Source organism: Physella acuta, unplaced genomic scaffold (genome assembly GCF_028476545.2).
Source record: "Physella acuta isolate Inbredline_101_S28 unplaced genomic scaffold, ASM2847654v3 ptg000538l, whole genome shotgun sequence".
Taxonomy (NCBI): Eukaryota; Metazoa; Mollusca; class Gastropoda; family Physidae; genus Physella; species Physella acuta.
In genome coordinates, this window is record NW_026732057.1 from 109,687 (window position 1) to 122,547 (window position 12,861).

General features: G+C 34.4%; 1 protein-coding gene across 2 annotated transcripts; it reads left to right on the plus strand.

Annotated features, from left to right (window-relative positions):
• The first annotated feature begins 2,524 nt into the window (after positions 1-2,524).
• Positions 2,525-7,951, plus strand: LOC131945890 (uncharacterized). Of its 2 annotated transcripts, none has more exons than XM_059306512.1 (2): positions 2,525-2,675; positions 3,540-4,706. In XM_059306512.1, the coding sequence occupies exons 1-2, from the start codon at positions 2,658-2,660 to the stop codon at positions 4,653-4,655; spliced, it is 1,134 nt and encodes a 377-aa protein (XP_059162495.1). In that variant the 5' UTR covers positions 2,525-2,657; the 3' UTR covers positions 4,656-4,706. The 2 variants fall into 2 exon arrangements, with proteins under 2 accessions (XP_059162495.1, XP_059162496.1); XM_059306513.1 differs by lacking the exon at positions 3,540-4,706 and adding an exon at positions 6,158-7,951 and having other exon boundaries at positions 2,527-2,675.
• Positions 7,952-12,861: the final 4,910 nt, after the last annotated feature.

Here is a 12,861-nt window from a genome sequence, read left to right on the forward strand (position 1 = left end):
TGATCTATAACTATTTGTTTACAAAACTTTGCAGATCAACTTTTTAAATAACAATGCAAATTTAAACTCCATGACCTAGTTTTTCTTTTTTTAGCTTACAATGTGTACAATAAAATTTATGGCGGCCTATCGAATAGCAGGATGCCATTGTTTATGTCGCCATTACACGTGAAAACCAAATTGTTTTTGCTTTTTTTATCATTTTTATTTAGTTACCGAAAATATTAAAAACATCAAATACATCAAATCTTTAGTAAAGTCCGAAATAAACCAGACAGACAGGATTTTATAACCATATTAATTGTAACTACGCCGTGCATGATTTTTAAATTAATTTATGGACCTCTCAAATACCTTTGAGACTTTTCTTGCTGGCGCCCATTGCATCGAGTTTAGCCTTGGCCGCCGTTTTGTGTTTGTGAACATGCTACTTATCTTAGTAGGCAGTTTCTAATGCAAAATGGAAAACACACTTCTGGGATACAGTTGTTTGATTTTGTTACGTTCCATACCTAGAGACGTTCAATACATCTGCAAGGACGCTTCGTGGATCACCACGACATCTGTTAACATTGGGTATACGAATGCGTACATAATCTCCAGCTTTCGCTGTTTGTTTTTAGCGTCTTAGAACATTCTGTTTGCAAACTAGCATGAGCTGCTGCCAATGGTTATTGAGGTAGGGTAGGGCTAGGGTAGGGTAGGGTAGGTTAGGTTAGGTTAGGTTAGGTTAGGTTAGGTTAGGTTAGGTTAGGTTAGGTTAGGTTAGGTTAGGTTAGGTTAGGTTAGGTTAGGTTAGGTTAGGTTAGGTTAGGTTAGGTTAGGTTAGGTTAGGTTAGGTTAGGTTAGGTTAGGTTAGGTTAGGTTAGGTTAGGTTAGGTTAGGTTAGGTTAGGTTAGGTTAGGTTAGGTTAGGTTAGGTTAGGTTAGGTTAGGTTAGGTTAGGTTAGGTTAGGTTAGGTTAGGTTAGGTTAGGTTAGGTTAGGTTAGGTTAGGTTAGGTTAGGTTAGGTTAGGTTAGGTTAGGTTAGGTTAGGTTAGGTTAGGTTAAGTTAGGTTAGGTTAGGTTAGGTTAGGTTAGGTTAGGTTAGGTTAGGTTAGGTTAGGTTAGGTTAGGTTAGGTTAGGTTAGGGTAGGTTAGGGTAGGGTAGGGTAGGGTAGGGTAGGGCAGGGCAGGGTAAGGTAAGGTAGGGCAGGGCAGGGTAGGGTAGGGTAGGGTAGGGTAGGGCAGGGCAGGGCAGGGCAAGGCAGGGTAGGGTAGGGTAGGGTAGGGTAGGGTAGGGTAGGGTAGGGTAGGGTAGGGTAGGGTAGGGTAGGGTAGGGTAGGGCTGGACAGGACAGGACAGGACAGGACAGGACAGGGTAGAGTAGGGTAGGTTAGGTTATGTTATGTTATGTTATGTTATGTTAGGTTAGGTTAGGTTAGGTTAGGTTAGGTTAGGTTAGGTTAGGTTAGGTTAGGTTAGGTTAGGTTAGGTTAGGTTAGGTTAGGTTAGGTTAGGTTAGGTTAGGTTAGGTTAGGTTAGGTTAGGTTAGGTTAGGTTAGGTTAGGTTAGGTTAGGTTAGGTTAGGTTAGGTTAGGTTAGGTTAGGTTAGGTTAGGTTAGGTTAGGTTAGGTTAGGTTAGGTTAGGTTAGGTTAGGTTAGGTTAGGTTAGGTTAGGTTAGGTTAGGTTAGGTTAGGTTAGGTTAGGTTAGGTTAGGTTAGGTTAGGTTAGGTTAGGTTAGGTTAGGTTAGGTTAGGTTAGGTTAGGTTAGGTTAGGTTAGGTTAGGTTAGGTTAGGTTCGGTCAGGTCAGGTTAGGTTAGGTTAGGTTAGGTTAGGTTAGGTTAGGTTTAGGGTAGGGTAGGGTAGGGTAGGGTGGGGTAGGGTAGGGTAGGGTAGGGTAGGGTAGGGTAGGGTAGGGCTGGACAGGACAGGACAGGACAGGACAGGACAGGACAGGACAGGACAGGACAGGGTAGAGTAGGGTAGGTTAGGTTATGTTATGTTATGTTATGTTATGTTAGGTTAGGTTAGGTTAGGTTAGGTTAGGTTAGGTTAGGTTAGGTTAGGTTAGGTTAGGTTAGGTTAGGTTAGGTTAGGTTAGGTTAGGTTAGGTTAGGTTAGGTTAGGTTAGGTTAGGTTAGGTTAGGTTAGGTTAGGTTAGGTTAGGTTAGGTTAGGTTAGGTTAGGTTAGGTTAGGTTAGGTTAGGTTAGGTTAGGTTAGGTTAGGTTAGGTTTAGGGTAGGGTAGGGTAGGGTAGGGTGGGGTAGGGTAGGGTAGGGTAGGGTAGGGTAGGGTAGGGTAGGGTAGGGTAGGGTAGGGTAGGGCTGGGTTGGGCAGGGTACGGTACGGTACGGTTCGACACCACACGGTACGGTACAGTACGGTATTAGTCTATAACAACGTCTTATTGCTTGTGTTTGGTAAACGGGTAAAAAAGTGTTTAATATAGGAATCTTTTTAAACGTCACATTAGCTAACGAAAAGTCGATTTAAACCCCATGTTCGTTTAGCGGTGCCGCCACGTCTCTCTAATCTCTGGTTTACGGGCGTCTGCCTGTGCAAGCATTGCCAACCAGCTGTTCATTTATTTCTAGAGCTGAGCCTCCTGCGACCGCTGTTTTATTAACATTATATTAAAACATATTTTTGTATTTTATATTGACAGAAAATAAGATGTTTAAAGCGTATACGGTAAGTTATATTTTTAGGTAAAATATTAGGACAACTTTCTCGTTTATTACTTTATTTAATTAGTATAAGTCTACGAGTGCGGATCGTGGACTTGAGACTTTTAGACGTCTCTGAGTCTACTAAGCACTAATGGGTAGGCTACCTCAGTTACGTTAGAGAAACGAAGGCAGCTATGCATAGTGCTGACCACACTATCCCCTTTTATGCCGAAATATTGAAACAGATTAACTCTACTTCATCGGCCCCATGTATCTTGGGCACGAACGGGAAAAGAGACAAGAGATTATCGGACATGTAAACATCTGTTTGATATAAATCACTGTTTATATTTTAAAAACATAATACAAAAGTCGATTTTGGGAGCGTTAAAAGAAATCGACATTTTATTTAATTTTTCTCTGATTTGAATTTAACAATGTTTTAATAATAATTTAATAATAATATTTTATAATTTTTTACAAATTTAAATATATATTAATTTCAAAGTTCGTGTGTATTGATTTGTAACTTTAAAAAAATATATGAAATACACTTCATAATATGGTCAGACAGTTGCTCACATTTTTTTATATATTGATTGCATTTTTTATCAAATTTATAAATTGTGAAAAAAAATTAATTTTGCGTAATAGTTACTTTGTTAATGTATTTTGTTTATTGCGTTTGATTTTTACCAATTTCGCTTTAGCTTTTTTCTTTGTGCATTATAATTTTCTAAATCTATTTGTCTTCTTCGTCATGCAGTTGAAATCATAAATGTTACATAAGTAAATGGTATAATTTTCATAATAAGTATAAGTGGTATAAATATATACAAACTTATAATTAGATTAATGTTGTTTGTGTGAAATACTTTTTTTTCAGAATCTTTTGCTTCAACCAGCTAAAGAACTTGATTTTGTTTTAATTGGTAAAACTGGAAATGGTAAAAGTGCAACCGGTAATTCTATACTAAACAAACCAGAACATCCTTTCAAAATCTCCTACAGTTGTAATGCACAAACACAATTTCCAAAATATGATACGTGCGAATTTTTGGGTTACAAAATACAAGTAGTTGATTCTCCTGGTCTTTTTGACACACGAGTAAAAGTTGAAGATGGAATTGAAATGTGTCGAGCTGCAATACAAAATATTATTCTGGCAAATCCCAAAGGATATCACGCGTTTCTTGTTGTTTTTAAGTTTGGCAGCCGTTTTACTCGTGACGAAACAGAAACGATCGATGTTCTAAAAACAATTTTAGGGAGCGATTTTTTGAGAAAATACGGTATAATTGTATTGACAAATGGAGACAATTTTAGAATGCAGAAAGATTTAACCATTGAATCGTTTTGTAAGAATCAAGATGGAGACTTTAAAAGTTTACTATCCGAGTGTGAAGGACGAATTGTTGTTTTCGATAACATAACAACCGATGAAAACTTAAAACAGAAGCAAAGAGAAAATTTGCTAAAACTTGTGATAAGTTTGAAAAATGACAACACGCGATACACAAATGAGCATTTTAAAAAAGCGAAAGAAATGTTTGGAACTGAAAATGCTATTGTAATCAAAGACTTTGTAAATACACAAAGCTTTATTTTAGATAGAATTTATAAAACAGAATCAACCTCAGATAAAAAAAAAATTTCAAATATGAGAGCGATTTTTGAAGATCTCAATCATTTAGTATCAGTGAAAGGTGATATCACTCCATCTGAAGATAAATTAGATGAACAAGTAAACAAGTTATTAGGAAACATTAATGAGACACACGGCTTTGTCGATGAGCGCATAAAAGCAATTGTGCGTGAAAATACAAAACCCGAAGAAGTAAAATACACTACGACTGATCTGAACAGATTACAGGATATTTTAAAAGATTTTCGGGACTCTAAGGAAAAAATTGACGATGAGTATTTTTCTTCATTGGAAGTTTGTGTAAACAAGTCTGGAGATTACATTATTAAAATTCCTGGGAAAAATCTATCTTCATAAAGGAAAACAGCATATATTTTCAAGTGTTGATTGTATTTATTAACTATTATGTAAAAGTGATTAATGCTACAAAAAAACTTTCACTGTCTGGCTTTTCATGTCACTCACCCAAAACAAGATTTTTTTAATTCGTTTAAAATATCAATATTTTGTTTTAATGTGTTTTTTAAACTCATATGCTTTTCTTAAAATTGGTGTCTATTTGTACATTGTTGTTTCTCAATATCGTGTGCAGTGATAAAAATATAGAATGTGTTTTGGTAACTTTATCAATTGTATTTTTTAAATTAAGAAATTGTAAAGCAAATTTTGTAACATGGGCTTTTATTGAAACCAGCTATAAAGTGTGAAAGGTTATAATGCAAAGCAACATTTTGTAGTTAAAATTATTATAGGATTTTCAAAAGTTTTAACATAAAAAATCGGGTAAAATGTAACACATGTATGATTCGAAAATTATTTATTTATTTTAATAAAGTATTTTTGAATTTGCAATTATCTTTCTGCTATTGATTTTAGAGACTGGTAACATGTAAAATCATCTTGGATTTTTATTTTTATAATGCGCAAAACATTGGAAAATTCTAAGAATTATTATTGTTGGAAATCTAGAGTGATTGCATATAAAATCAGATGACGTCTAAAAATGGGCGACATATTCAAACTTTTTATACATCTATTTAAATAAAAATGTGTATTTTAAAAAGTATACTATTTAACATTATCACAATTTTAAAAATTAGAAATTACATGACAAGAGCAATTTAATTTTCGTTTATCAGATTTTTTATATTTTATTTACTACAAATTTATTAAGGTTTGAAACAGTTTGTTCAAAGATGTAGCTGCATTTATTTACAAAGTTAGACTCACACAAACAAGATAAATATTAGTTAAGTATAAATATCTACTTCCTCTATATCTGAAGTTGCTCCAGTTACTCTAATAAAGTTTTATTTCCTTTTATAAATGTTTAGACCCAAGAACCTTTAATTTCCTCTTTTCGTTCTCCTTGTAACTATTCTGTGTGTGTGTGGGGGGGGGGTAGTCTAGAGGTTGTGCCTTTATGCTCCGGACATTACTAGTAGAAAGAATAGGGAATTTCATCATCCCAGCTTCCCTCCAGTCTTTCCTCCCTTTTGTATTTTTAAGAAAAATCCCTCTTTCTAATCCCCTGATGTTAGTTCTTTCTATCTGTATTATTAAAAAGATAAATAAACACATTGTGCGTGTTTTGGGTTTTAAATATGTACGTCTATGAGTCTATGAACTGCTGGTGTAATTAGAAGAGAAAATCGTAGAAGTAACTAAGTTCAATAAAGTTTTAAGGCCTGGCACAAATAAAATATGCAATATTGCTTTGCATCCGTGGCTTTCTTCTTACGCTGATTATTTTAGTCAAGAAATTTGTTAAACATTGCCTTTAAAAATGTTCTATTATTTTTAGCCAACATCATGTAAAATAAAAAATATATTTGTAAATACATTTTGATATATTTCAGCTGCAACTGGACCTTCTTCTAATAGGTAGATCAGGCAGTGGAAAAAGTGCTACGGGGAATTCAATTTTACGAAAACCTCAAGAGTTCAAGACAAATTACAACACAAAATCTAAAGTGACTTATCCGCAATACAGTTTGGGTAGATATGGTGAACGGACTCTACAAGTCATTGAATGTCCAGGGGTAATTGACACGGACATTGAAAGTCCTGAAGGCATCGAAAATGTCCTGCTTGCTATACAAAATGCTGTTTTAGCCAACACGAAGGGTTATCAGGCTATTCTGATTGTGGTCACTTTTGGTCAGCGTTTTCTGAAAGAAGAACTAGATTGCATCCAGATTCTTAAAATCATATGGGGGAAAGATGTCATTAAATCTCATGGCATCGTTTTGATGTGTCATGGAGACACTTTCCAGCATCATGTTGATACTGATAATTTAACAGTCGACAAATTCTGTGAAAAGCAAGAAGGTCCATTTAAAGAACTTCTGGATGAATGCAACAACAGAATTGTTGTTTTTAATAACGTGACAAAGGACGAGAACATTAAAAATGAGCAGTTAAAAACACTCATTCAAAAAATTGACCAATTGAAGAGCGGCATATACCCAACAGAAACTTTTAAAGAAGCCATTGCTTTGACTGAATCACTGCAGAAAGAGAAAAAAATAATAATTGATCAGAATTTAATTTTACAAGACATACAAGATGCTAAGCTCAAAGAAAACAGGGTGGAGGTTTTTAGGAAACTCAAAGAAAGAAGTGAAAAATTGTTAAGTGAGATTGACACGAAGTACGAAGAAAAAAAGATTTTCCGGCTTTTAAAGCGAAATATCCTAGAGACAAACGCCTACATTGCTGAGAGGATTGAGATTGAAACTACGAAAATTAACTTTGCGAAATTTTATACAAGTAATAAGAAACTGGAAAAATTAGAATGGCAATTTAGAGACATTAAACAGGAAGCAAATGAAGGATTTTTTCATAAATGTTTGTATCAACTTGAAGATAAGGGTTGCAATTTGATTAAGAAATGTTTGGAAAAAGTAAATAGGGAATTCTAAACATTATAAATTGTTGAGTATTGTTTTTACTCTTATATCAAAATAGCTCATCCTTTCTTTTTCTAACGTATTATTGAAATTTTTAAGTTTATTACTACTCAACTAATTTAATATTACTTGTTTTCTTTTTACGACGTATTATTGAATTTGGATATTCGTGTACTATTAAACAGCACTTTTTATAGTATAAACCAGAAAGCTATATAAACATAATATTAATATAATTTGTATGTTATATGTTTATTGCTCTTTCGTATAAAATTGTTTCATTGTTTAATGAGATAAAAGACGCAACCTCCTTAAATAACTAAACATTCAGTTTATTTTTATTTTTACATTTTTTTTTGCAGTATTTATTTGGTAAAATTAGTTGTAGTGTATAGCAAACGTTTTCATGAACAGTGACTGATTTACTCAGTAATGGTTTTGTCTCTTAATGTTTATATTTTTTTTTTCTGTGTACCTCAGCTATTCAAATACTTAATTTTTAGTACAGTTAAATAGACATAAAAAACATGGGTTGATTGTTACGTGACTCACGTTAGGAAAAGTAAAGCGCAGTAAAGGAGGCTGGGCATAGTGTTGACAGTACCATTCGCACCCATGCACTGAGGTCAAGTAACTATGTGAACTCTTCTTCATCTGCACTATGGGTCGTAAGGTTTGAAAGGGGAACTTAATTTTACTTTTTAAATCATGTAGTTGAGTAAACTAAATATATTTTCTTTAAAATAATATTGCGACTTCAGTTTTAAATTCATTTGAATGTTGTTTTTAATTAACCAAGTTATTTTCCTTCGCATTATGTACACATTTTGACCAGCGTGCAAAAAAAAAAAGAAGAGCAAGTATGGATTAAAAATGTGCCTATTACAAGAAAACTAAAAATAGTTACATTTATAATTAACTCTGATTAAGGGTTATTGTTGTTTACGTTTTATTTCGTGCATGCACATTTCGCATTACAATCATGATTAGAGTATGGCAGTGGTTTCCAAACTGGGAGTGTGGCGAATAAGTGCATATCTGCGCAGGAAGTTAATCAGACACGTACAGTATAAAGATCTAGGCCTACTTTTTTAAGGTAGTTTTCTCGCCGTATAGTTAATTTAAAATTATGTCTCTGATTGTTAGCCTATCTCAAAAAAACAAAGATCCCAAAGCAGAGGCATAGCGAGGACGGGGCGGGGGTGCGGACCGCAACGGGTGACACCATTTAGGGGGGGGGGGGGTGACACCAAGGCAAAAAAACTGCAAAATGACTAAAAAATGTCTCTTTGACAGTTCCATTAGTGATTAATTAAAGTTAAATAATCTTCTAAGTACAAATCGGCAATGTTTACAAGAGGGTGCGGGTGACACCATGATGTAAAGAGAACAACGCTACATCCAACTATATTATTTACAGATTATAGATAAACATCGTTACTATTAAGTCTGCTGTGATTAAAGCTCATACATGTAACCGTACGTGAAATATATTTAAACTATAGGCCTATGTATGCCGACACACACACACACACACACATATATATATATATATATATATATATATATATATATATATATATATATATATATAATGTTTAAGTAGATTTCCATAGGGCTGGGAGGGCGTTTGATAATTTTAGGTTGAAAGGGGAGAGCGACAAGCATACACTGATTTAGACCATAGCATTTTTACAAAATGCCAATAATATCAATAAAATGTCAATAAAAATGTCAAGTCCAAACATTATTTAGGAAAAACATTTGTTTTTTAAATCAGAAATAGCTGAGTATGTTTTGACATAGGCCATTAGAAACATTGCAACCATTGAAGTGCTTACACAAGTATAATAAAAAAATTTAATGTCAACACACATGACATTTGTTGATACGTCGCTACTAGAAACCTTCCTCGTTCTGGCTACAAGGGGAAACAACTGCCAAGATTCTTCGGAGGTCATTAGAAACAGTCATGTTTATTCACAGCCTATATTACTTTCAAGTTCAAGGTTACCTTTCTTAAACGATTCAGGTCAACCACACAAGTATCGAGTGTTGAAAGCAGAGTTTCTTCCAGGACTCTCGTGGCGGGGGGGGGGGGGGGTGAGGCAAAGCCCCCTCCCCCGCCGAAAAAAATTTACCGCCCCCCCCCCCCCGAACGAAATGAAATTTATATAATTTATATAGAAAATATATACTTTTAACAGTGTCCGCCCCCCCCCCCCCCCGAAAATTTCAAGTGCCCCCCGGAGAAAAAAGTCTGGAAGAAACACTGGTTGAAAGAGGGCTATATTTGGTTGATTCGTTTGATTGGTCAGTTAATGAGAAACTACATTTTTGGGCCAACTTCGGACGTTAAAGCAATATAAATGTTAATTGATAATTTAGTTCTTTATTAAGCTTATGTGCATACTTTAGGGGTCGTCCATAAATGACGTCGCACTCTTAGGGGGAGGGGATCAGTAATTTTGCGACGGTGTGTGATGAGGGGGAGGGGATTCAGATAATGACTGCAATTTTGAGGGGTTTGTATGCTGAGGTGTGACGTCATTTGGGGGAGTCAGGCTTTTTGTCACGATGTGTGACGGAGGGGAGGAGGTAAGGTAAAAATCGTCCAAAAAAGCGTGACGTCATTTATGGATGACCCCTTAGGGCCTTTAATGGGTTATCCCTCATTCTACCCATTTTAATTTTGCGGCCAAGTCAAACTGTATTTGCACCAATTCCCCGCCCCCACCCCCAACCAAAGGCTATATAAAGGAGCGTATTAAGTATTACAAGTCCCAAGAACTTTTTCAGTAATACTCAAACTTTTTGCATTGCTTTTTCATTAGCTGCAGAACAGCATGAGTTAGTTATTGTATAATACAGAAAAAACAACCTTGATTATAGTTTGTTTTACATCAAAATTAAAAAAAAAAACTTGAAAGAAAATAAAAATAAAAAGATTTTTAAATCACTATTTTAAGCATTTTTTATATTTTTATGGTCTCATTTTAAAGACCCCTGGCACCCTATTCGCGTTGCATGTTTTGGCACCACTGTAGCCCCGCCACCGTCAATAAAGCGACTCGGTAAACTTCCCGGTTCAATAAAAAAAACTGTTGTTTGTTTAGCCGTCTTCCTCCCCGCTCCCAAATTCACATTTGTGTCGTTAAACAAACCTCCGCGAAGCGACGTTTATCTATATATTTTTTTTTATTGGAACTGAAGACCACCAGCAAGCACTAAACAGGAATCAAGTTTGAGAAATCCGGGAGAAAAATCGCTTGTCCGGCACGTCTGAAAATAATGCCGTGTTTACACTTGCGACTTGTATACTATACAAGTCTAGAAAAAAAATACACAATAAGTGTGTAGTATACATGTCACAAGAATCAACATAGTGTAATGATGCAGCCAGAGTTTCTTCCAGGCATCTCGACACCCCCCCCCCCCCTCCGAACAGTGTTCCTTAAGACTTTTTCCTTGGGGGGGGGGGGGGGGGTCACTTGAAGAAAAAGTTTCGGGGAGAGGGGGGCTTACTCGTTTGAATGCAAACAATTTTCAGTATGATTGCCCCAAATAATATACTAAAATTATTTTAAAATATTATCGGAGGGATAATGCCAACACAAAAAAAAAACAGAAAGGTAGTTGCTATCTATTTAGACGAACACAGTAAAAAAATTTAGCTAAATAAAGAAGTGGATCCAATTTAAAAAAAAAAACTCAATTAATAAACATAAGATTTGGCTTTTAATGTAGGCTATTCATAACTGAAACATAACACTCATGAGGCCATGAAAAGAACCCTACTTGTTGGGTACCACACTGTTCAAGCTTAAAATATTTCCTTAAAATAAAACTGAACAGCTATTTAACTGTGTTTAAAACAGAATGTGACAACGTCAATAAGCTGTATCGTTAAGCTTGATAGCTCATAAAAGCCCCCCCTCCCTCTCTTTCCCACCTTGTCAACCAGCCCACCACCTTAAAAGGTCACTCTTCTGGAACCCTAATAACAAATATTGACTAGGATTACGAGGACTCGACCTTAAGATAGTGTAGGAACTTAATGCAGTGTTTAATACTGTCAGTGCTGATTCACGTGATATGATACGTTGCTAACGGATACCTTCCTTATTGTTTCATACAACAGAAACACACCGCAGACATTTTTTAAGAACTGTTGGCAGCGATCAGCTTATGCAAATTATGCCATACATTAATGTAGCTAAAGACATAAACCACGTAGGTCATCGATTGATCAATCTGGTACAGCATGCAACGAAGAAAATGTTGATTAAAATAATTTATTGTCTAATTCATTGTTGAAGATAAATCAGTTTTTAGTGGTCGAACTTTAATTGATTAAAAGCATTTTTTCCTCTAAAGGAATGTAGAAGGTATTACCGTCTTGAATTATTTATTTTGATGGACTTGTCAGCCATTATTTGTATTAGGATATATAACATCATCTTGAATCAGTCTGATCAATATCAATAGAATTAAAACAGAAAAGATGCTATTTAACTATCAGTACTAAACACGTCTTTAAATATATGCCTGGCAAATTGCCATAGAAAGAATTGTCTCTACATCTACCTTTGAAATTCGTGAAGCAATCAAGAAGCGTTAAGTTAGTGTGCATGTTTATTTGTGTGTGTGTGTGTGTAGTGTGAGGGGGTGTTAGGTATTAAAACTCAATGCCATAACTTAAAAAGTAGGTTTGTGTTTACATGTCAGCTTCCTTCAATACTGCTACTTCCCTGGCAGATCTATTAATAGTCTAGATTAGAATTAGAAGTATTTTAGAGAGAAAAAAAAACAGTTATGAATAGAAGATCAACACTAAAAATAAAAACAATATTGAAATGTTTATTTAAACATTGCAAAGAAAACTACAAAAAAAAGGTGTTTAACAGTCCTTTTCATTATTGAACACTAAAGTGACAGTTGTTTCTCCTGATGTATCAGACACTGCCACCAATAAGGCACAAGATTGGCAACAATTCATTTTTACTTTACAGAGAAACGTTTACCTCACTATAGGACTGTGTTCTTTCATCCCATTTTGTCTACATACTCAAAGGAATACATCAAGCAAAAACACGAACTTATCATAAAGTGAAATAAATAAAAACAGAAATAAAAATCTAATGAAGAATTATATTACAGTAAGTAATATCTTTAACCGGTATATTGAAAAAGATAATTTTATAGTTTAAAATAAACTAGACTGATAATTCTTGTATGTACAGAGATATATAGTTCTTTACAATTATCAATTCAATGCAGACTGTTCCACACAGTAGACCTTTTTGGTCTTCTAGACAAAAAGGTACCTTATTTGAGTTAAAGAACAAGTTGTTACAATTCACATTTTGTAGCTTTATTTATTAAAAAATAAATGTAAAAATTCTTGATTATTTTGGTCCTTAAAATTCTCCGAACAATTTCTATCTTAAAAGATATTATTGGAGAATAATAGATTATTTTTTTATTAAAGAGAAAAATAACATTGTCTTCCTAATTTAAATAATATTTTAAAGCTACATTTATTTGAAAATAAAGTATTAATTCATTTTTTATAAATATATCAATTCAATACATATTTTTTGTCTGCATACATTTTAAACACGGCTGTCTATTAAGTAACTTAACTTTCT